The sequence below is a fragment of the Styela clava genome, chromosome 9 (genome assembly GCF_964204865.1).
Source record: "Styela clava chromosome 9, kaStyClav1.hap1.2, whole genome shotgun sequence".
Lineage (NCBI taxonomy): Eukaryota > Metazoa > Chordata > Ascidiacea > Stolidobranchia > Styelidae > Styela > Styela clava.
The window spans coordinates 11,099,012-11,119,474 of NC_135258.1; the positions used below are offsets into that span (position 1 = coordinate 11,099,012).

At 33.9% G+C, this 20,463-nt stretch overlaps 3 protein-coding genes and 1 long non-coding RNA gene across 4 annotated transcripts in view; all 4 read left to right on the forward strand.

Moving 5' to 3' along the window:
- The window catches only part of LOC120338946 (uncharacterized), a 59,875-nt gene extending 54,955 nt beyond the window's left edge, over nucleotides 1-4,920 (forward strand). The window contains exons 2-4 of the long non-coding RNA XR_005569153.2: nucleotides 2,347-2,540; nucleotides 2,999-3,048; nucleotides 4,354-4,920. This is a non-coding gene — a long non-coding RNA (uncharacterized LOC120338946). The remainder of the gene's footprint in view (nucleotides 1-2,346; nucleotides 2,541-2,998; nucleotides 3,049-4,353) is intronic.
- A 2,429-nt stretch (nucleotides 4,921-7,349) lies between these two features.
- On the forward strand, nucleotides 7,350-9,677 carry LOC144427395 (uncharacterized). Its single transcript, XM_078116568.1, has 3 exons — nucleotides 7,350-8,742; nucleotides 8,935-9,050; nucleotides 9,550-9,677. The coding sequence occupies exons 1-3, from the start codon at nucleotides 8,522-8,524 to the stop codon at nucleotides 9,675-9,677; spliced, it is 465 nt and encodes a 154-aa protein (XP_077972694.1). The 5' UTR covers nucleotides 7,350-8,521.
- A 233-nt stretch (nucleotides 9,678-9,910) lies between these two features.
- LOC120338942 (uncharacterized) lies at nucleotides 9,911-14,844 on the forward strand. Its single transcript, XM_039406967.2, has 5 exons — nucleotides 9,911-9,997; nucleotides 10,805-10,900; nucleotides 11,081-11,228; nucleotides 11,586-11,665; nucleotides 12,702-14,844. Exon 5 carries the CDS (start codon nucleotides 12,839-12,841, stop codon nucleotides 13,586-13,588), a length of 750 nt encoding a protein of 249 aa, XP_039262901.2. The 5' UTR covers nucleotides 9,911-9,997; nucleotides 10,805-10,900; nucleotides 11,081-11,228; nucleotides 11,586-11,665; nucleotides 12,702-12,838; the 3' UTR covers nucleotides 13,589-14,844.
- A 505-nt stretch (nucleotides 14,845-15,349) lies between these two features.
- On the forward strand, nucleotides 15,350-19,874 carry LOC120338943 (actin, muscle-type). Its single transcript, XM_039406968.2, has 6 exons — nucleotides 15,350-15,506; nucleotides 17,446-17,592; nucleotides 17,774-18,098; nucleotides 18,232-18,393; nucleotides 18,784-18,975; nucleotides 19,346-19,874. The coding sequence occupies exons 2-6, from the start codon at nucleotides 17,458-17,460 to the stop codon at nucleotides 19,669-19,671; spliced, it is 1,140 nt and encodes a 379-aa protein (XP_039262902.1). The 5' UTR covers nucleotides 15,350-15,506; nucleotides 17,446-17,457; the 3' UTR covers nucleotides 19,672-19,874.
- The last annotated feature ends 589 nt before the right edge of the window (nucleotides 19,875-20,463 follow it).

Here is a 20,463-nt window from a genome sequence, read left to right on the forward strand (position 1 = left end):
AATTTATAATAATTATTATTCACGTTTTTAAAAGTTTTATTGGAACCTGTGGTGCTTGGAAAATAGATAAGAATATTTATGGTTTGTGCGTTCTGATACTAAATTTCCGAGCCTCGTTCAACATGATTAATTTTTATTTAATATTAGATTATGTTCCCATTCCAATGACTCATAATATTATTTGTCAAACAAATTTTACGATCAAATAATCATGTATCAAAATATTCAAATAACAATTATTGATTTTTGCATATATATCTGAGTTTATATCTGGCATAATTCCTATTTTATTTTTGAATATACATTTTGAAAAGCACTGGATTTTATTATTGATCTGTAGAAAAAAAAATCACAAATGGTTAAAATCTTCTGACGTAGGTTCCCACGTCAATATACTAAATATTAATCATATTGTCTATTACTTTAAAAACTAATAATCGAGTCACGCATTTTTTCCAAATTTAATTTCGTTTGTAAAAACATCGACGAAAAGGACGAGGAACGAGGACGAGGATGAGAAAAATTCGTAAAAATACACTCACACTAACTATCAACTTTCCATGAGTCTTCAAGTCTTCTCTGGGTTGAAAAACAAAATATAAAATATGTTTCGTTTTTTTATATTTGTATTAATTTACCATTGTGATGGAAAATACAAAATAAGCAAAATCAACAATTTAAAAGTATACCAACACTAATTTGGAACATAAAGGCATTTTACCAACTCGAAGTTTTTTGTATTCGAAACCTATCTCATGTATTGTTATGGCAATTTGCAAGCTAGATCGAACTATTTTAAATCTATCTGAGCAGTCAAAACAGATGGCAAGTTGAGAATTTTTATGGTTATAAATGGCGCAAATGGATTTTCTAATGTCAAAAATCACATCGGGATGTTTTCGTGGAACGAATTGCGTGACTAATTCAACGAGAACTGTAATTGAGTTCCGTGAATACGGCATAAATGGCAAAATATTGTATGCGAATAGGACCTCCGTATTCTATACTTTGAAGGAGACTATAATGAGTCAAACGTAGCTATCGAGCACGGACTTTATACTATCAGAACTCGGGATTCGCATTGCCATGTCATAATTCAAGCTACGATCTGGTAAAAGTTATGACGGGGTTTACAATACCTGGTTCTAATTCGAACCTAATAATTTGGTTCTAATTTGCACGATAATATAAGCTTGAATACTACGCAAAAATACGCGAATGTTATACTCGAATTGTAGTTCGAGTATAACATTCGTTCTCCGCAGAAGCGCGACAATGGGTGGATGTGCGGTCTAATAATACATAGAATTGCATCACATCGATATATTCCATACGGAAGTTTATTTTGATTTTTTGATAAGAAAATAGCAAGTCGAGTTAACGTTGCTTGAAGAAGTGTTCATATGAACATCCAAATTATGTTCGCATAATATATTCTCAATATAAGTTTATTAACTGAACTATGCCAAAATATGTGTTGTAATCTTTTGAAGTTTTGACTTGATATTTTTGCGGTTGCAATTTTTGCATACGCAAGTCTTATTTGAGAATCACTCAATAAGGGAAATTCTCGAGACTCATAACTCGTATATTTATTACTTAGCGTACAGTGGACGTTAAAGCATTTTGACCCTAAAGTGCGCTCATAATGTACGCTCCTTTACTTGAAAAGTGAAAAATATTTGATTCAGTTCTCTTTGAACCATCACGGATAAGTACGACCGTAAAATTTTCTTAAACTCATTACCACACAAAAATATTGATTTCAATATTCTCTCCAATCATTAGGAACGAACGTTTCCTTCATTTCTTGGTGAAATCTGATCTTGAATCTTGTTAAAATGGACTTTGCTGTGCACCAATGACAAAGCTGGCGATTAATTGTCTCTGATAACGCCATATGAAAAAGAATTTATTATTTATGAATAGAAATTACATGATGAACCACGAAAAACCAAGTCACATGCAACGATCGAATAGCGATAAACGACACACCAAGTGCAATAATAAATTGATAATTAAATTTTGACATAAATGCATGAATATGCAAAAAAATCGGCCTAGGAATGGTGAAATATGACAGATTCCAAGCCAATAAAGAAATCAGAATAACACTCAAGGGGATATCGTGACATTTCGGTTGAATATAATATAAGTAGAACACATCGAATTTCACTCTTCAGTCATTGAGGGTAGGTATATTTGAGCGAACATAACGCAACAAATCAATTTTTTTTTAACTTTTAACCAATTAAGCTTCAAATTTCGCAGATTTAAATAAACTTTATCAAATCAGATTTATACCGCTATCTTTAAAATAAAATAACCTAAACTATTATATTATTCAGAATTTAGATTTTAGATTGAAAACTTTCATATTTAACTTATCACTATCAAAGGAAGTGCTATACTTTGTAGTTAGGCCTCAGCGAAAAAATTCAGAATTCAAAAAACAACATGAAGTTTATGAATACAATTATGCTGATTGCAGTTATCTTCTTGGTCGGCTCCGAAATTACGGTTCAGCGGTGCGATGCCAAGTAAGTTTGTTTTGTTGTCATTTCTTCTTTCAATCAATTTTGTTTAAGCGTGTATCTTCACTCGCACTGCCAAAATATTAATTGTAATTTTACAAGAATTTAATTTGACATTTGAAAATAGGAAAACAAATCACTGTATTTAGTTATTCAGTATAGATTTACATTTTGCATTGACAAACAAACGATTTGAAAAAAAAATTCGAGTTTCAAAACTGTTTTCGTCGAGTCTTGGACTGAAGTTTGAACGGACTAGTGTCCGCGTGCGTGAGTTGGAAACGCTGCACCCTACATAATTTCGAATACCAACTTTTGAACTTAATATAAACATTTATTTGAAAGATTCATGTTCACGTGTTAAGATTCTATTATAACAATTCTTTGGGTAATAAAAATCAACCTGAATTTTATGTCTCTTTTATTTTATCCTCAGAAAAAAATATTTGTTTTTTATTATAAAGGTGCAGTCATTACCGATGTCCAAAGAATGAGATTGCGGAAAAATACTCGGGTGAGTTTAAATCATATCACAGAAACCTGGCGACCAATATTCTAATTCTCTTTGAATCGTTACTACTCAAAGAATCATAATGAATTAGTCCTAGTAACCTCTGCCTTATTATGACTACAGAATTAGCAATACTTTTATTCCGTTTTAACTGGTATTCACCAGCCTCCACATTCTGTCAGTGCAGTTGTTTGAGGTGAGTGAACCTAAAAACTTTATATAGTAAATTTCATGTCAAAGAAACATTTTTTGAGAAGTTAAATATAAATACAAATAACTTTATTGGAGCCACAGTAGCGAGATATATAGTTTATGGCTAGAATATTCCAATAGGCAGCCCATGCTTAGTACTCCGCCTATGATGAATAAACTATTTCGTTATGTCAAATCAGACAAATTAAAGTTTTTCAATACCTAGGATGTTTAAAATTGAAATTTTACATGCGTCCCAGAGTTGCATTAACGCTCTCTTTTTGACTCCAGGCCCCAAAATACCAAGTCAGGTTCAATGAGAAAACATTTTTATTTTTCAAGCCCTAAAACGCCAATATAAGCTTAGGCAACTGATTTACCTACTTAATAGTTTTAACAACATGAGTTCAGAAATGAGGGTTCGAAAAAACATGTCCGATGTGAAACTTAGAATTCTCAAGGCCATCACAGCTACTATAGATACAATACAAAACGTAGATAGTAATTTAATTCCATATAGTTTTTTCTGTGTCACTTTGCGTTTATAGAAGTTGAACTCATCGTTCAAATATATATAATAATTGAAGTGGGTCGTTGTACGATCATGTGTATGCATCATAAAAGAAATATATATTTCATAGTCGTATTTCGACACTGATTGATAGATTCTCTTTAAATCTGATCTTCTGCGCAGTTTCCTTCTGTTTACATCAAAATATTTTGCTTTCTGTCAAAATACCGATAAGAATGAACCAAGCTCAGAGGAATTTTAGGAAGACTTGCTAGGTCAATTTTGCATTGATATTGGCTTGACGTGGTGATAGGTTTGAACTGGAAACAGGTCATTGCAACAATAAAAAAAAAGTTTTAAAACATTATTGAGGGGTTGTCATTGTTAAAACATTTTCAATTTTTGCAAAGCATGATATAAACTACAGTCCAGAGATGTTGAATTTCCATCGGAAGCAAAATCGAAAGGGTTAATGTTGTTTCGACAGACACATATTGATGTATTCCGCGATTACCGCACTTTATTTTCTGATAACATAAGCCGCAGAGCATATAGATACATTGAGCCGATATTTCCAATTTTCATCTTATTTATTTTATATATAGATATGGTTCGTCGGATGTTGGATATAAAGAAAAGAGTCGACGAGAAACAACAATATGACAATTACTTTGATTACTAATGACTACTCTTTGCAATACTAAAAATGACTTAAAATTACCGTGAATTGGCCGAAATTGAAACTTCTAATTTTACATATTTTTCTATTTGAGATTCACTTCAAAAATTGATTTGCAATCTTTTTATGACCAATGAATTTCTTCACAATTTTATTTGCTATTGTTACAGGCTTGTGTGTTTTTGAATTCCATCGACATGTCATTCTTTTGTTTGTTTCGACATGAAAACTTAATCTCCAAGAATAAAAATATAATCAAGTTTCCGATTTTTTATTAATTTTATTTTTGCTAAGTGTACGAAATTGACTTCAAAAATATTGATTACAATTCGAAAAACTACAAATTTAGTATGAAAAATATGTACAAACTAAAACTCACTTTATTTTAGGCTTGTATTTGACACTAAAATTTATTGAAAAATATTTTGTGCCCGTTTTGTTTAAAGTATCGTAATTGTTGAGTAAACGTTCGAAGAAATTAAATTCAGTACACTTTTTTCGAGTAATTATTTTTATGGAGGCTTAACGGTTTTTAAGTCACTATGTCTGTCAGAATAGCTGATGCTATCGCTGTTTTAATGAAAATGGCTTGGGTCCTAAGTTAAACACAAGATGGAGGGTACTGACGTGTGAGACCAATCCAGCAAAAAACTCTTTAGCCACTAGTGATAAATACATCAATTATCTATTCTGTAACGAGGCGAAGAGGCAAGGCACAATATAGCATTCTTGTAGCGAAAATATGACTACTCGATGTTTTTTGAATAAATTACTGTTTTCTTTATCATGGGATAAACTCAATTAGACACATCATTTTCCATATATCATATTGCATCTTCACGGGATGAAGCTCTAACCCCGGAAGTTTATTTTCTAAGGAAAGGGAAGTTAAAAGATTCGCGCTGTTCTTTCAAAAAAGGTCACGGATTACTGCGCATTTCTTAAATACAAGCGAAACATTACTTTATAATTTCATTTAGTCTCAGTAGGTATTGGCATTTTTATGATCTTCTGATTTTGTGCGTTTGACCTTGCTTTGAGCAAATTCCCTTCAAATAACACTCATGATCTCTAGTATGATCGGGGCTCCTTCTGATTAGATATTAGAGGCGTATCATCCTTTACGAATGGTAAGAAAGACATGTTTAATGACTTCAGTGTTAAAGGTGTCCATTTGGGTGACAGTCGCTTATTCTTACTCTTTGAGGCTAGATCATACAGGGTTTTAATCTAATTATACCTTCCACATTTGGAATTGATGAGATTTGTAACAGTACACCTTGAGATCTCAGCTTGGATCGAAAATAAATTCATATATATATGACTCGTCTAAAAATCGTTGAATATAACAATTTAGGAAAAAATGCTTGAATCTTTCGAATTCATATGATTACTCGGAATAGGAGGTATTTGTATGCGATTTTAATCTTAAATAGATCTTCTTATTTTGCAATCCTCTTAAATTTTCCCTATGTCTATTTTAGTGTGCAGTAATATGATAGATTCAAAAAAAAAATTCAAATTTTAACCCGATGAAAATTTCAGTTTTATTTTGGTTGTGTTTTTTACTAGTACACCCTTTGCCGGGAAGAGGAATAGAGGCCATGTCTTCGAAAGCTGAATAGACAAGCGTCTATACTCTATAGGGAACTTTGACGCATTTGCGTAATCGTTTTTTGATGTGCGCTGCAATAACGTGCGTAACGTCAATCAGAGTCTGACAAAAATTCTTAATTATTCATTTGTAATTTATTTTGTGTGTAGCAGTTGTCAATACTGCAACTTAAACATCCCAAGGGTATAGGTGATATGCCAATTGTCTGAAGACGAATTCCATGAATCTAAAATCTATTATATTGCGAAAATATTTGATTTCATCCAAATTGCACTGAATAAATTGAAGGAAGGACAGGACATCCATTGAACCGATTGAACTTGTTCGAAGCCATATTATGTACAAGCATCCATTGACATGGCATATTTTCGCTGTAAAGACGAAATGTTGCTGCCAATGGAGTTTATGGTGTTCGTTGTGATTCTGTTTTAGGAATTAGTCAAAGAGATGTTTGTTATATGTTGATGAGGTGGTATATAAAAGAAAATACATTATTGAACTTGAAGGAAGCTCATATTTGACCAGTAAGAAAAAGATGGTAACCTTGTTAGTAATTTCGAATTAAGTACGGTATTTTACGTATAGTTTTCAGAACGCTCGCAATTACTCTTCATGACTACCAATGTGTTCAGCCAATGACCATTGAATGTAAGTTTCTAAAATCTAAAGAGTTATGTAATTTTTAATGATAATAAATCTAAGAATTTTGATTTGTGATGCGACGACGTATTCTTTGACAACAAACAATCTCATTTCCTACAGCGACTTTTATTCGATTCAGTAATCATCAGAAACCAGTGAAATACGTTGAATCAAAATATAATTTTCAATCTACCGCTAGGTGGTATACAAGCACAATCTAGATCGCCCGTTGATTGGCATTGTGGGTACCAGCAAAGCACATTATGTAAGTCCAAATCACATTCATAGTGAGAGATGTCACACAAAACTATTCTATGATATGCAACAGTAGCCTTGTATATATTAAAATTTTAATTGATTTTCATAACAAATTAAACAAAAAAGTGTGACAGATAGTAGTGTAGTATAAGAGCAATACAGTTTCAAACGCGGATCCATAACCCAAGGAACCCGGCCTTTTTCTTAGTTGGAAATCATCTACACACTGCTGAGACGTCTCATGTAGTCAACAAAGCTTTAGTCAACTGGCAGACAACTAATTCTAAAAAACGTAAAAAGTATGTCAACGGTTTGCCATAAAAATCGGTTTCCATCTTCAAATTACAACACGTCGTCAAATTGCACTGTTAATCTGGCGTGATGACCGTTTTTTCGACCGTTTTTTCTCACATGTGACGTAAATTTGGGTTATATAGTTTTTAAGCTTGCTGACCAATCGTTCATAGCACCTTCCTATTAAATATAAGTAGTCATGGCATGCAATTTCGCCGCCGGATGAAAGCATCATTAAAAGAAAGTATTAAAAAAAACACGAAAAGTTGAGTGAAATTTGAAATAATTTAAAAATTAATCTTATGTTTATCAGGTAGGCTACATGTTCTTTTTTTAGATCTGCGAGCGATGACAAATGAAGCAGTTGCGAATATCTGAATGATCATAAATAATAAATGAACAACTTCGCTAAACAAAAATAATTTCAACGAATTTAGATTGATATGAGAATTTACGTTTGTTGATTGAAAAATGTCATTTTACAACATTGTGATTTTAGTTTCAGTTGCGGGGAACTTTGATATAAGCTTAGTATATTTCTGCTGGCCAGTAGAAAGTCGTAGAACTTGACTCAGTATTATGTTTAGATAGAAACGCTGCATACGTAAGAGTCGTGTTTGTAACTGAACGTTGATGCAAATACGGAAAATAAAGACAACCAATAAGTGGTCACAATAACTGATTGTTTGTAGCAAAATTTACTATGACAGTGTACGTCATCGACATTTTAGGTCCAGTATCAGTTTCCACGATTGTAAGAATTCATCCTACAAACCAGGTTATTATACTCCAAATCGGTTTCCAGCCTAATTCAAAGTACCTTCAGGGATATTGTCAACTTTGGATAAAAACAACTTTAATTTGAACGATTGTAAAAAGTTTTAGAATCAGTTCATCATTGCTCTTAGCGATGGTATATATATCGATAGTTTTACGATTTTGTATATATGTCAGAGTGTTGTGGAGGAATATCATAATTCTTCTCATTCTCGAAAAATATGGTAGAATTAGGTTGATAGATGAACGAACAATCATTTTATGTAATATAAAATTATTGACAGAAAATGAAATCTATACAGTGTGGATCCTGAGCTAAAATTTTCAAGATCATAACATTATACAGACGAAGAGAGGGATTTTAGATTGCGTTAAAACTTTCCGAATATACTAATAATTGGAAAATGCAGAAAATTACTTTTGGTGAAAATATTTATGTAAAGTTACTTGACGAAGTATTTAGCGGTATTATTAATATGAAAAGCAGGAATTAATAATTGTTTTAATTATGATATCCTCTTGCGAATCACTTTTCCGTAATTATTTTTTATTTATGACAAAACATTGTGTTAACCTTCAACAAATTAAGAATAATAAAGATGATAATATAGAGAGAAAATCAAATCGGGAAGTTATGAATCTACTAGAAGAGAAATACAGAGAGAGAAGACAAGACACTCGCATGAAATTACCCAGTAACGACACGTACAACAATAGCAATAGCACAAAGTAAGAGTATGGTTTGATTTTCGGATGCAAAAGTAGCCTACGGTATAAAGATCAATAACTGTAACTTTCAGCTCAATGATTATTAATTCAAAATTTTACCCCCCGCCATCAGGGTATACTGAAACGTGTGGATTTTTCCATAATAAAAAACACTTTTCCATGATTTGTAACATGTTTTTTGGCTTTTTACAGATCAAACTTGAGTGTACAAAACGATGAATACGTTGTGATCAAGTCAAGGAGCTTACCGCCAGAAACAGAAATTGAAAGTTTGAATCGGAAAAAAATATTTCAAGCCATAATTTTAAGTAAGAAAAAATATGACGAATTATTGTTATTAATCCTAAAATATTGATTGGCTAATCAAAGTCGATCAGACGATTGAGAACATGTTAACCCAACTACGTTGTCTTTGTATGATGAATATCTCGCCTTCGAGTTCTGAATAGTTCTAATGCGGGCCACCCACACATTAACCAGCGTTCCATTACTAATAGATTATGCCAGACCTTACTGTCATATTGAAATGTCAGCATCTACACATATATGGATGCTTGTGGGTAATTTTTGACAGCAAATTTAAAATCGGTTGAAGAAACGTGAAGTAAGAGTTACACTGTCAGGATATGTTTACTCGGCGAAATTCAACACATGTCATGGCTGAAAACACCATTAGTTGAATGCAATGGATAAATTCACCTATAGCATTGCCTACAATGTTTCGTGTTTCATGGAGCTTTAGTAACATTGGGTGTTTGGCGTTTGTAGCAAATACTATCCATTCTAAGCTTTTTCCTATTTACTCAGGTGCAAGAATTCCAAGATGCAATTATGAGGACTATGATGATGAGTTTTATGCACTAGCATCAGAAAACACAACTCATGCTGAAAAATCCGGTAATGGAAACAACCGAAACAATAGTATTATGGGCTAGATATTTTGAGTCTAAGTTGGTTCATGCTCATTTTAACCTGTAGTTTAAAAACGCCTGCTTCTAAATAACTTTTGTCGTTATCTTTGTTAGGGTGTTAGAACAATACATATGAACACAGAATTGCTTTTTGTGTTTATATTCAAATTTATATAAAAATACAAATATCTCAATAAAGGGGAAGAGAAAGTGTATAGCTTACAAGTTTTTGTTTTATTCAATTCATCTATATCAAACTTCAACCCCCACCATACGTTTTTCAAGTTATGAAGATTATCTTAAAAACCAGGAAAAGGAAAAACAAAATGTCAAACTACAAAAAGGTTTCTAGTTTATTGCACAATTTTTTTAGAAAGTTCTGTAAAATTTAAAGCGGAATTTAATGAATAAGTTTATTTTATATTCTACCAAGTATTCCACTTTTTATTCCTAACTTTGAAATGGGACGTAGTGGTAGGACTAGAAATTTAAAATCACATTTGAGAGTGGTAGAATAGTAATAAACTATAGAGAAAATGTAACTGTCGTCAAAAATGAACAGGGTATTGTAATCTTGTCTATCGCAAGTCTGACTCACTGTTAATTTATCAAGAATTGAATACAAAAGGTTGTGAACATTTACTAATTTGCACAGTTGAAGAGGTGTAACACATGACAAGGATAAGATAGGACGATGTGCTGTATTGCACGCACACCAACGCATTTATGAGAAACCTCAATGATGGATACCTAGAGTATGACGTCATAATATAATAGCGCGAAACAAGAGCAATGACGTCTTAATAATGTGGCTTCAATATAGCTTTTTGAGTTTAAATAAATTCAAAACTTCGTCTGCATGTGTGCTTTGAATTTAGTTTGGACTTGGTAGCTACATTGTATACAGTTACAATTATGGATTTAAGTTAAGTCCTGTGCTATGCTATAAACCAGTTACAAACCATTGCTAACTTGATTGGCCTCCGTACGTAATACTAGATTGCTGTTCCTTTCTTAGACGCATTCTATTATCAGAAAGACCTGTATACAATGAGTGGCAAGTTTCAAAGAGTTTGCAAAATGGTTTTAGTCGTCTACATACGTAAAATAAAGATGTTCAGAATGTAATTAGGTAATCTCACCTTTTTCAGGCGCTGGGATCATAAAATCAAGTTATGAAGATAACAATAGTACAAATAAACTTTTAATAACAACAGAAAATAAAATCAACAAAACTGAAGAACAAGGTATGTTATGTTACAACTAGTTTATGAGTATACTCAGTTCGGATTTTCGCCATCCATCGTATCCCTCAATGCATAACATTTTTCAATGAGAAACTTTACAGAATATTATTCATTTTGATTCTTCCATTTCTAGTTTTTATAGTTTTTTTAATTACCATCATTTTAACATATTTTCTTAAGAACTTAATCTTGAAAACCTACATAGTCACAAGAAAGAAACACAGCAATGTTCCGGATGTAAACATATTACAATTCTGCAAGATCGTGTTTTCACCTTGGAGGATCGTATTGTCAAACTTGAAGAACAAGTTAGGCTGCTGACATCACAGTAAGTTTAAATATTGTATTACTGGGGACGAAGTGGTCAAAGATAGTTGTTGTCGCTAGAAGGCTATTACTATTATTCACTTCAAAAATTTATGTGGGCTCTATGCCAATCTATATGAGATACCTTTTTAACTTTCAGTTTTGTCTGAATAATCCATCAAAATTAAAAATTGCGCATCGTGTGGCGGTTCTGCGATTGCATTTCAGCAATCAGCAAAGTCGGGATTTTTGATAAGGAAGACTGCCTGTGCTAAAATATTTGATACTACTTCGTTTTGGTTTTCGTGCCCATATATTCGAGCATTGCTTCCTTGTTTTGAATAGTATTGAATTTGTTAACGACTCTCTTTTGATTTAGTGAAAGCAGTGAAGAAGATGACGACAGCGATGATGATGATAATGATGAGATTGATGATCTTCAGACAAACGATTTAAAACGTGTGTTCCTTCTAATTTTTTAAAACTTATTTCCACTTTTGTAAACAAGTGTGCACTATAAAAAGATACTCATACCCAGTGTTCCCTCTAAGGTGTGCGCGTGTGCGCGCGCACACAGCTTTCAGAGGCTGCGCACACGCATAGATTTACTGCGCACAGACGTATTTCGATGTAATGTAACAATTTTCTCGGTTGGCAGGTTGAGAAAGTTTGTTGTTGGCCCACCCATTACCCGGTTAGAATGCCAAAATCTCTTCATTGGTTTTTGCACAAATATTAGCCATTTCCAAAAAAGTGCGCACACATCAAAATTTCTGCGCACACATACTACAATAAATTAGAGGGAACATTGCTCATACGTAACAAGCTTAAGGATGCTAAGTATGAATATTTACAAGTATTCGATTCTTATCCGATTCCTAAATTTTCGATTCCGATTCTCGATTCTTCAACATATCTTTCCGAGAAAACATACCCACCTAAGCAATACCATATAAAATAAAACAAGAGAGCGATGTTCAAATATATGAATCCAATCTGTCACAGGAGACAAAATCGCACAAAAAAAAAGAATCCCGCAGAACCCACAGAGATTTTGAAAATAAATAAAAGTAAAAGCCTTCAAGCGATATATATATATATAGTAAAGTTTGCGGCGTTGCGGAATTGCCCCAAAACGTTACACATTGTTTGCAATCAAGTTTTAACCTCGAGAATGGATTCCAATGCATCGGAATCGATTTCAGTCGATTCCACGAAGAATCGATTTTGTGATCGAATCCGGACTCGCTTCCGCCATTCCTAAGTCAAGCTACTGACTGACTTTGAAAAAATGGTATTCTTTTCGACTCGAAATTGCCAGAACGCGTTAATATGCCTTGAGTCTATTTGGATCTATCAATAATCTCAACTCCTAAACGAAAAACAAGAATCCAAAAATGATATGTTATGACTACTTGTTGCTAAATACATTTTTATAATTGTTGCGGACAATGATGCGTAACACGTTGGTATATTACCACTAATTCATTTTCAGAAATTCTGGATCTAACTAATTCAACTGGACTATGGAATTCGACCACTCTTCAAAATTTACTAAGAGATATCGAAAATTGTTTGATAACGGATCGAAAAGCAAAAGCACATTTCATCTTACGCATTGTAAAAGGAACGATGTCGTCAAAACTGTTGAATCCCATGCACATTATGAATATGGTTGATGATTGCATTAAGAATACTAGTCCCATCCATGCACTGGTTTTACTCTTATGTGCATCCAATTTGTATAGAATAAGGTCAAATCGCGATGACGGTGTATGCGGAATTGGTGATTGCTCATATAAAGCGCAGGTTGCAATTTCACAATTGATTAAACAAGGAGGCAAACGAAAAGCGATTTCGGGAGCTTTTGGACTTCAAGTTTTCCGTGATATTTTATCCGATTTACGTAGTTCACCTGCTGAGCATTCGAGAGTGAAGGCCATACAGGAAGCGCGCTGCCTCAACAATATGGGTATGAGTTATGGTGCAATTGGTTATTTTCCAAAAGAGATCAACTTTTATGAGGAAGGTATTCATTTATTGAAGAAAACATTCGGTATAGATGCAATAAGATATCGCATTTTGGGCGATTTGAGAAATAACTTGGGTGTTGCACTGACAGAGCTTGGCAAATATTCAGAGGCAAAAAAGTTTTTTGTTGGTGCGTGTGGTGCGTTTGAAAAAGCGGAAGATTTGTATGAGGACGGAAAAGAATTGTTAATGAATAGAGCAGATAGTAATTTACAGCAAGTGCAAAATAAACTGCAGAGCTTGCCTGTATGTAATGGTGACAAAGATCGCTTACATCAAGTGACAAATACAAATTTATATACCTCGTGTGACGACATCAGAAAATCACCGTTATTTTCATCGTCGGTGTAGGATGAAACAAGATGTACTATGTACAGTACTGATGAATTGTAAAACGCCTATTATCTATCAGAATTGGCTAATATATATTATATTTAGTTCGCAACCCTTATTGCGAGCACCTCCATGCTTCATCGCACTGTATTGATTTGCGTGATTGCTTTTATTGACTGTAAAATTGCACATAAATAATATAATATCGACTTATATTATGAAAAACAGAGCGATGTGATATAAAACGATGGGACTGAAACACGAACTAAAAATTAAATATCTGAATGGGTTATTGCAATCTGAAGCTTCTCATTTTTAATAATCGTAAATATTTCGCAGTTTAGTATTTACACCCAACAAAATAAAGTTACTATTTTAAACAAAATGATTCACAACAAATTTTTATTTTATATAATATGTTATTCTTTTCACTCCAATGTTTCTGTAATAATAGAAGAATGAACCCATCAAACACAATACGTTATGTTAAAACCGACGCTTTATGCCTCAAGCAAGCAGCATTAACAGTATCGGTATACTAAATTTCATATGGGATTCAAGATAAGAATCCCATAAGCAAATAAGTTTTAGTATAATATGTATAAAATATATAAAGTGAATACGGATAAAAGCTCACAAATAGTGATAACAAATTTAACAATAATGTTGGAATTAGATTTCTTGTAATGCTAATGGAAGCTTGAAAATGGAACTGACGTTGTTCAGGAGTCGGTTCGTGTCGTTTTAATACCTAAGAATTCTGCAACTGAGTATTATGTTAAAATTTATTCCAAATCTTTAAACAATTGTGTTGTTTAAACATTTGAGTCAAGTTCATTACTGTAAATATATGTATTCTTGAAATTTGTCTACCACTTTTTGATTTCAGCTTCTCTTGGAAAAGTGAAACTGTTTACAACAGAAATGATGAGTTGATAAGAACATACGATATGCATAAATCATAGAAGGCTATGCATCATCGACTGCTTAGTCCTAATTCCTGGCTTTCATCACAATTAGTAGTGCACGTACAGGCAGTTTATATCCAGTCTAAAGTATTTGCATAACTGCTACTCAATCAACAGTTTGCAACTTTGTATCATTTTTCCATTTTGAGTGTTACCAAAAATTCTACGAATATTCGGATATTGAGACTGTTTTAAATTTTTTAATAATTTTTATATTCTAAGAGCATTCAATCACTGAGTGCGAAGACACAAGAAGATTAGAGCCTGAAAGAATTTCCTATCGAGCGCATAGTAAATGCATTCATTTTGTCGATGATATTACGTACAAAGTAAAAAATGTGAATTGGATTCAATGAATATATATATATATCTATGTTAATTACATTTTAAAAATACTTATATTGACATAGAGAATGCAATCAAATTTTGTAATAGGCGTAGTTTAGTACGTGAATGGTCTTACATATAGCTATAGCTCTATTCCTTTCCAAACATGGCTTTATACGACCGAGCATTATCTAGACTGGTAATATGGACATATGTTACGAGTTCAGCATTCCTTTGAGATATCGTTGCTAACATGCTCAAGTTAACAGATTCCTCTTTTTATCATTTCTAGTTGGAATACTATATCGGTGACGTCATATTAGCATTTGTCGTCGCAATCGAATACTATCCAGAACCCCGCTTGTCTATTTCAGTGGACTCCAAATATGGAAACGCCGGTTTGTTTCAAGGGACGATGATACCGCGCGTGCGATTGGTCCCTAATGACTAGAGCGAGCAAATGCGATAACGGAATATTGTTTATTCTTTATAATTTCAATATAGAAAAGCATGTTTGAATATGGAAATGGGAGAGAGAGATCGGATTCAATTCACTGATATATAAAGAACTTATGAGACCAATCGAACCTCAGTCACTCGACGAAACCGCCCGAAGCTCGAAATCTAAAGAAAGCTAACAGGTTAGTACTATTAGTTAGTTGTCTATGTATCCGAATAATAATATAATAGTTTTTTAAAATTGTGATACACCTATATTATATAAAATTGTATAAACATATAATAATTTGATTGGTATAATATTCATAAAACTTTATTGCAAAAGCAACTATTGATAAGGCCATGTTTACGGAGGACTTCACTAGCGGTTTTAATTTTGTCTTCCTAGTGGGAAATGCAAAGGCGATGCATTTCGCGATTTATTGATTTCCAGTTAATAATACACCGGTTAGAGTACCACGAGACCAAAGTAGATTGCAGTGGATAATTTAACTGATATATACTTGATGATGGTTTATTGTATTTTTTACAAATAGCCCTATTTTTTGGAATTTAAACTGACGCTTTCTACAAAATTGAGAATATTTACACTTTCTTGTCTTCGGAAGATTTATATTCTTGCCGAAAACTATTTCACAACACAGTGCGTGAGACTTATAGTGCCCTCGCAAACGTTCGCTCATTTTACTTCCTGACTATACAGTAATCATTTTCAATTTTGCTTTCGAGAGTTAAGATTCCCTCACTTCTGAGTAAACTTTGTGACTTGCTTTGATATTATATATTCATATACAAATATGATCAGAAGATAGGTTCCATTACATTTGAACCCACGTACATTTGAACCCATGACAATTGCACCTGCATACTATTGCACCTATGGAAATTTTTTTGTTGTGCGGATAGTTGAACCCATACTAACCCTAACCCATGGGTTTCAGCACCCGCATATTGATTGAACCCGTGGATATAGACATGGGTTCAAATGTACGTGGGTCCAAATGTACGGTCACCCAGAAGATATACTCTTTTGGGGGTAGACGAATAGTAGCAATGTTAAATTGGATAGAATATGGTGAATTAAAAGACGCCCAACAGAAGTACATTGAGTGTAATACAACATATACTCCATAAATATAGCAATCGTATTTGAATTCCCTTACTTCCCTGCAGTCAATATTTTTGATGTTCATTTTCGGTTGAATTTGTCCTTACAAAAAGATTTACAGTTGCAAAACCAATACTATTGTAAATGACATTACCTCTAAACATCTAACATCTAAATCAGAAGACCAGGGGACAAAAAACGCATTGCAAACAATGAACTAAATAAGTATAACACGAAAATTTCATAAATTCTGATTTGATTTATAACTAATTGTAACTCATATCAACCTCCTGGTGCAGCTGTTTAACGAGCTGCATTGCTCAAATCCCATGATAGAGAAAACGAGAGAATAGCGGGAGGGAGAGATCATATTACTATTTTAAAATAAGATGACGGTATCATGTCTCTTTGCAACGAGATAACGACTGTCAATGCCCGCATGCCTCCTTAGGGAACATAGAACCATATATGGAAAGCCATCCGAGTACACGCCTTGCAGAGCGGGGATGTATTGAATCTAATGTTATATCGCACAATCACCATAGTATACAAAAATATAATTTGAATTACGCTGAAGAATCTTCTATATACGATGGAAAAACAATAATACAGCGGAAGATATATTCGCAGTTCGTTGATCAAACCACAATATTATTTAAATTATGATACATGACTTCGCGTGGGAAGTTCATTTTATAATACAACAACACAATTAGTCTGTTACGATGCGTAGTATTAACGGAGTGTGAGGCTGGTAACAATTTGGGTTGATTCACGCTTTGGGTTTGGTTAGGACTCAAAGCAAAGTTTTTCATGTTTGGGTTTCTACTTTTGGCTTCGGACCTGGAGTAGTAGTCAACTCTATATGTCCGGGGCACGCCGTCGATATGTCGTTTGAATAAACAATAAACAGCAAAATACTCAAGAATAGTACAATATATATTATTTGCAATTTTCACTCAAAACTATACTCATACCAATAAAAATTAATATATATATTTCTTCTATACTAGAAACATTAAAAAATGGAAGACGATCAAGATGAAGAACAGACCGCTCTGGTATGCGACAACGGTTCCGGTCTTGTAAAAGGCGGTTTTGCGGGAGATGACGCACCAAGAGCAGTCTTCCCATCAATCGTTGGACGACCCAGGCATCAGGTGTGTAATTGTTTGATCTACGACTATTAAATTCTTTACCTTTACAATGGACATTAAACGCCATAAGAAGCTGTTGATATCTTATTTGTTTGTTTTTTCAGTGATGTATTTAATGAAGTTGATTCATTTTCTTTGTCTAGTACAAATTTGTTACTGAATTCTTTTCAATTTTCGATGACAGGGCGTCATGGTTGGTATGGGTCAAAAGGACAGCTATGTTGGTGACGAAGCTCAAAGCAAGAGAGGTATTCTTACATTGAAATATCCCATCGAACACGGTATCATCACCAACTGGGATGATATGGAAAAGATCTGGCATCACACCTTCTACAACGAACTTCGTGTTGCTCCAGAAGAACATCCCGTCCTCCTGACTGAAGCCCCACTCAACCCTAAGGCTAACAGAGAAAAGATGACACAAATTATGTTCGAAACTTTCAACGTACCAGCAATGTACGTCGCCATCCAGGCCGTACTTTCCCTCTATGCTTCCGGCAGAACTACAGGTAAACTAGTCCGACGAACTTCTTTAGTTTATGTTCATATAAAGCCTACTTCCTTTTGGTTGCTGAATAAAGTTGTAAACGAAATGTCTATAACTTTTGACACATTCATCAAATTTGTATCTTCTCTGTTTAGGTATTGTGCTCGACTCCGGTGACGGTGTTTCCCACAACGTCCCAATTTATGAAGGTTATGCGCTTCCTCACGCAATCATGCGTTTGGATTTGGCCGGTCGCGATCTCACTGATTACTTGATGAAGATTCTGACTGAGAGGGGCTACTCTTTCGTCACAACAGGTTTGTTGATTTACAAAACAGAATTTGTTATTTATTTCAAGTAATGGCTTTCATACTACTTACACTCAGCACATGTTTTTATAAATCTCTTCGCAACCCAAGGTGGTTTACATATACTACCGGTACAACGTTCGTAATTGATAATTTGACTTTCAACATATTAATCCTCCCTATGTACTGCTGTTGCTGTTAATTTAAAATTTTGGTATGAATGCAGTCTGTGCGAATCATTAGTTTTGTATGGTCGCCTCGGCAGACGTTCAACTTTATCACCGTGAGTCTAGTTTACTGCCGGCATATATGTACGGTTTACGTTGTCCATGCTGTGCCTGAAATCCATCTATCGCAAAACCAAACTACTCAAATCAAACGAAAATATTACCTTTACAGCTGAACGTGAAATCGTTCGTGACATCAAGGAAAAATTGTGCTATGTTGCTCTTGACTTCGAACAAGAAATGGCAACTGCTGCCTCATCATCTTCACTCGAAAAGAGCTACGAACTTCCTGACGGTCAAGTTATCACAATCGGTAACGAAAGATTCCGTTGCCCAGAGACCTTGTTCCAACCATCATTCATCGGTGAGTTTAAATTTTACACACTTAGGCCTATATTAGGGTTTCACGTTTTGCAACATTATCAAAACTGTTCTGCACCATGGAATGTTCTGTAGACTGTAGTATACACCACTAGTTGCTATGAATCAATCTTTATTTCATATTATGAAACATAAAATTTGAGGCAAAGTAATAGTGGAAAATGGGTAGTTGGGCAAATTTATACTGCACCGCAGTAAATAGGGGTTGTGGAAATATCGTGGAACTTGTAGGATAAATTCGGTTGTTTGTCGTAGCCACGTATGTCAGAAGCAAATAATTTTTAAAACTAAATTTGCGGGTGTTGTATATGTTTTTTTATTTTCGCATTAACGAATTCGTCAAATTCACCTAGGTATGGAATCGTCCGGTGTTCACGAAACAACTTACAACTCCATCATGAAGTGCGACATTGATATCCGTAAGGACTTGTACGCCAACAACGTTCTCTCCGGAGGTACCACCATGTACCCAGGTATTGCTGATCGTATGCAAAAGGAAATCACTGCTCTTGCACCAAGCACAATGAAAATCAAAATCATCGCTCCACCAGAGAGGAAATACTCCGTCTGGATCGGAGGATCCATTCTTGCTTCCCTTTCCACTTTCCAACAGATGTGGATCACCAAACAAGAATACGACGAATCTGGTCCCTCAATTGTCCACAGAAAATGTTTCTAAATTGTTTATTTTGTTATATTTTTGGCACTTTACTATTACTACTACTATTTTATTTAGAGATTCACGATTTAGGCCGAATACGCTACGAGGCCAAACTATAAAATCTATCTATCAGTGCTATTTTCAATACATTTTAGTAACCTTTTCAATTGGACGACCGGTTAATCATTGGAAGAACAATAAATAAATTCGTACATTGAAAACAGTTTTTTATTTTTTTTTAAATACGAAAAAATATAGCGTTGCAGGGTCTACTTTAGAATATATTGATAGCAAATGGTTAGTGTGCATTGTTATAAAGAAGCAGCATTACTTGCATTTTATAGAAGTTAATATAACTTGGGGAATAACAAAACGGATATTGAGATCTTTAGTTTATTTATTGGCAGAGGAAATATCAAATAAAAAATTGTTATTTTCTTAGTATGATCCACAGATGACTAAATTCAGAAGTAAATAATGTATCATCCACAAGCCATGTAATTCTAAATACTACTTATTCATAATTTATTGTGATTATACGACTTATAACAGTCACAGGGACTGAGAGCAAATATTTCTTTGTTATCAATACAGCCTTGGCGCTATCGGCACAGAGAGTCCATATAAGTACACATTTACACATGTACATGCGTTACAATAAAGGGCGTGATGGGTCGAATTTTGGTTGGCACGGTGGCACAATTAGTGAAGCTAGATCTCTGTTATCAAAAGCTCGATAGTTCGTGATCGAATAGAATCACGAAGGAATAGCTTTCTAGAGACAACAGCAAGCTTTAACCACTGAAAAGT

Excerpts from the sequence above, each read along its gene's own strand:
- LOC120338942 (XM_039406967.2), top strand. The coding sequence starts at position 12,839 with ATGTCGTCAAAACTGTTGAATCCCATGCACATTATGAATATGGTTGAT.
- LOC120338943 (XM_039406968.2), top strand. The coding sequence starts at position 17,458 with ATGGAAGACGATCAAGATGAAGAACAGACCGCTCTGGTATGCGACAAC. Across the intron at positions 18,099-18,231 it reads TGCTTCCGGCAGAACTACAG|GTATTGTGCTCGACTCCGGT; the intron begins GTAAACTAGTCC and ends TTCTCTGTTTAG. Across the intron at positions 18,394-18,783 it reads CTACTCTTTCGTCACAACAG|CTGAACGTGAAATCGTTCGT; the intron begins GTTTGTTGATTT and ends TTACCTTTACAG.
- LOC144427395 (XM_078116568.1), top strand. The coding sequence starts at position 8,522 with ATGATATCCTCTTGCGAATCACTTTTCCGTAATTATTTTTTATTTATG. Across the intron at positions 8,743-8,934 it reads AACAATAGCAATAGCACAAA|ATCAAACTTGAGTGTACAAA; the intron begins GTAAGAGTATGG and ends GGCTTTTTACAG. Across the intron at positions 9,051-9,549 it reads ATTTCAAGCCATAATTTTAA|GTGCAAGAATTCCAAGATGC; the intron begins GTAAGAAAAAAT and ends CTATTTACTCAG.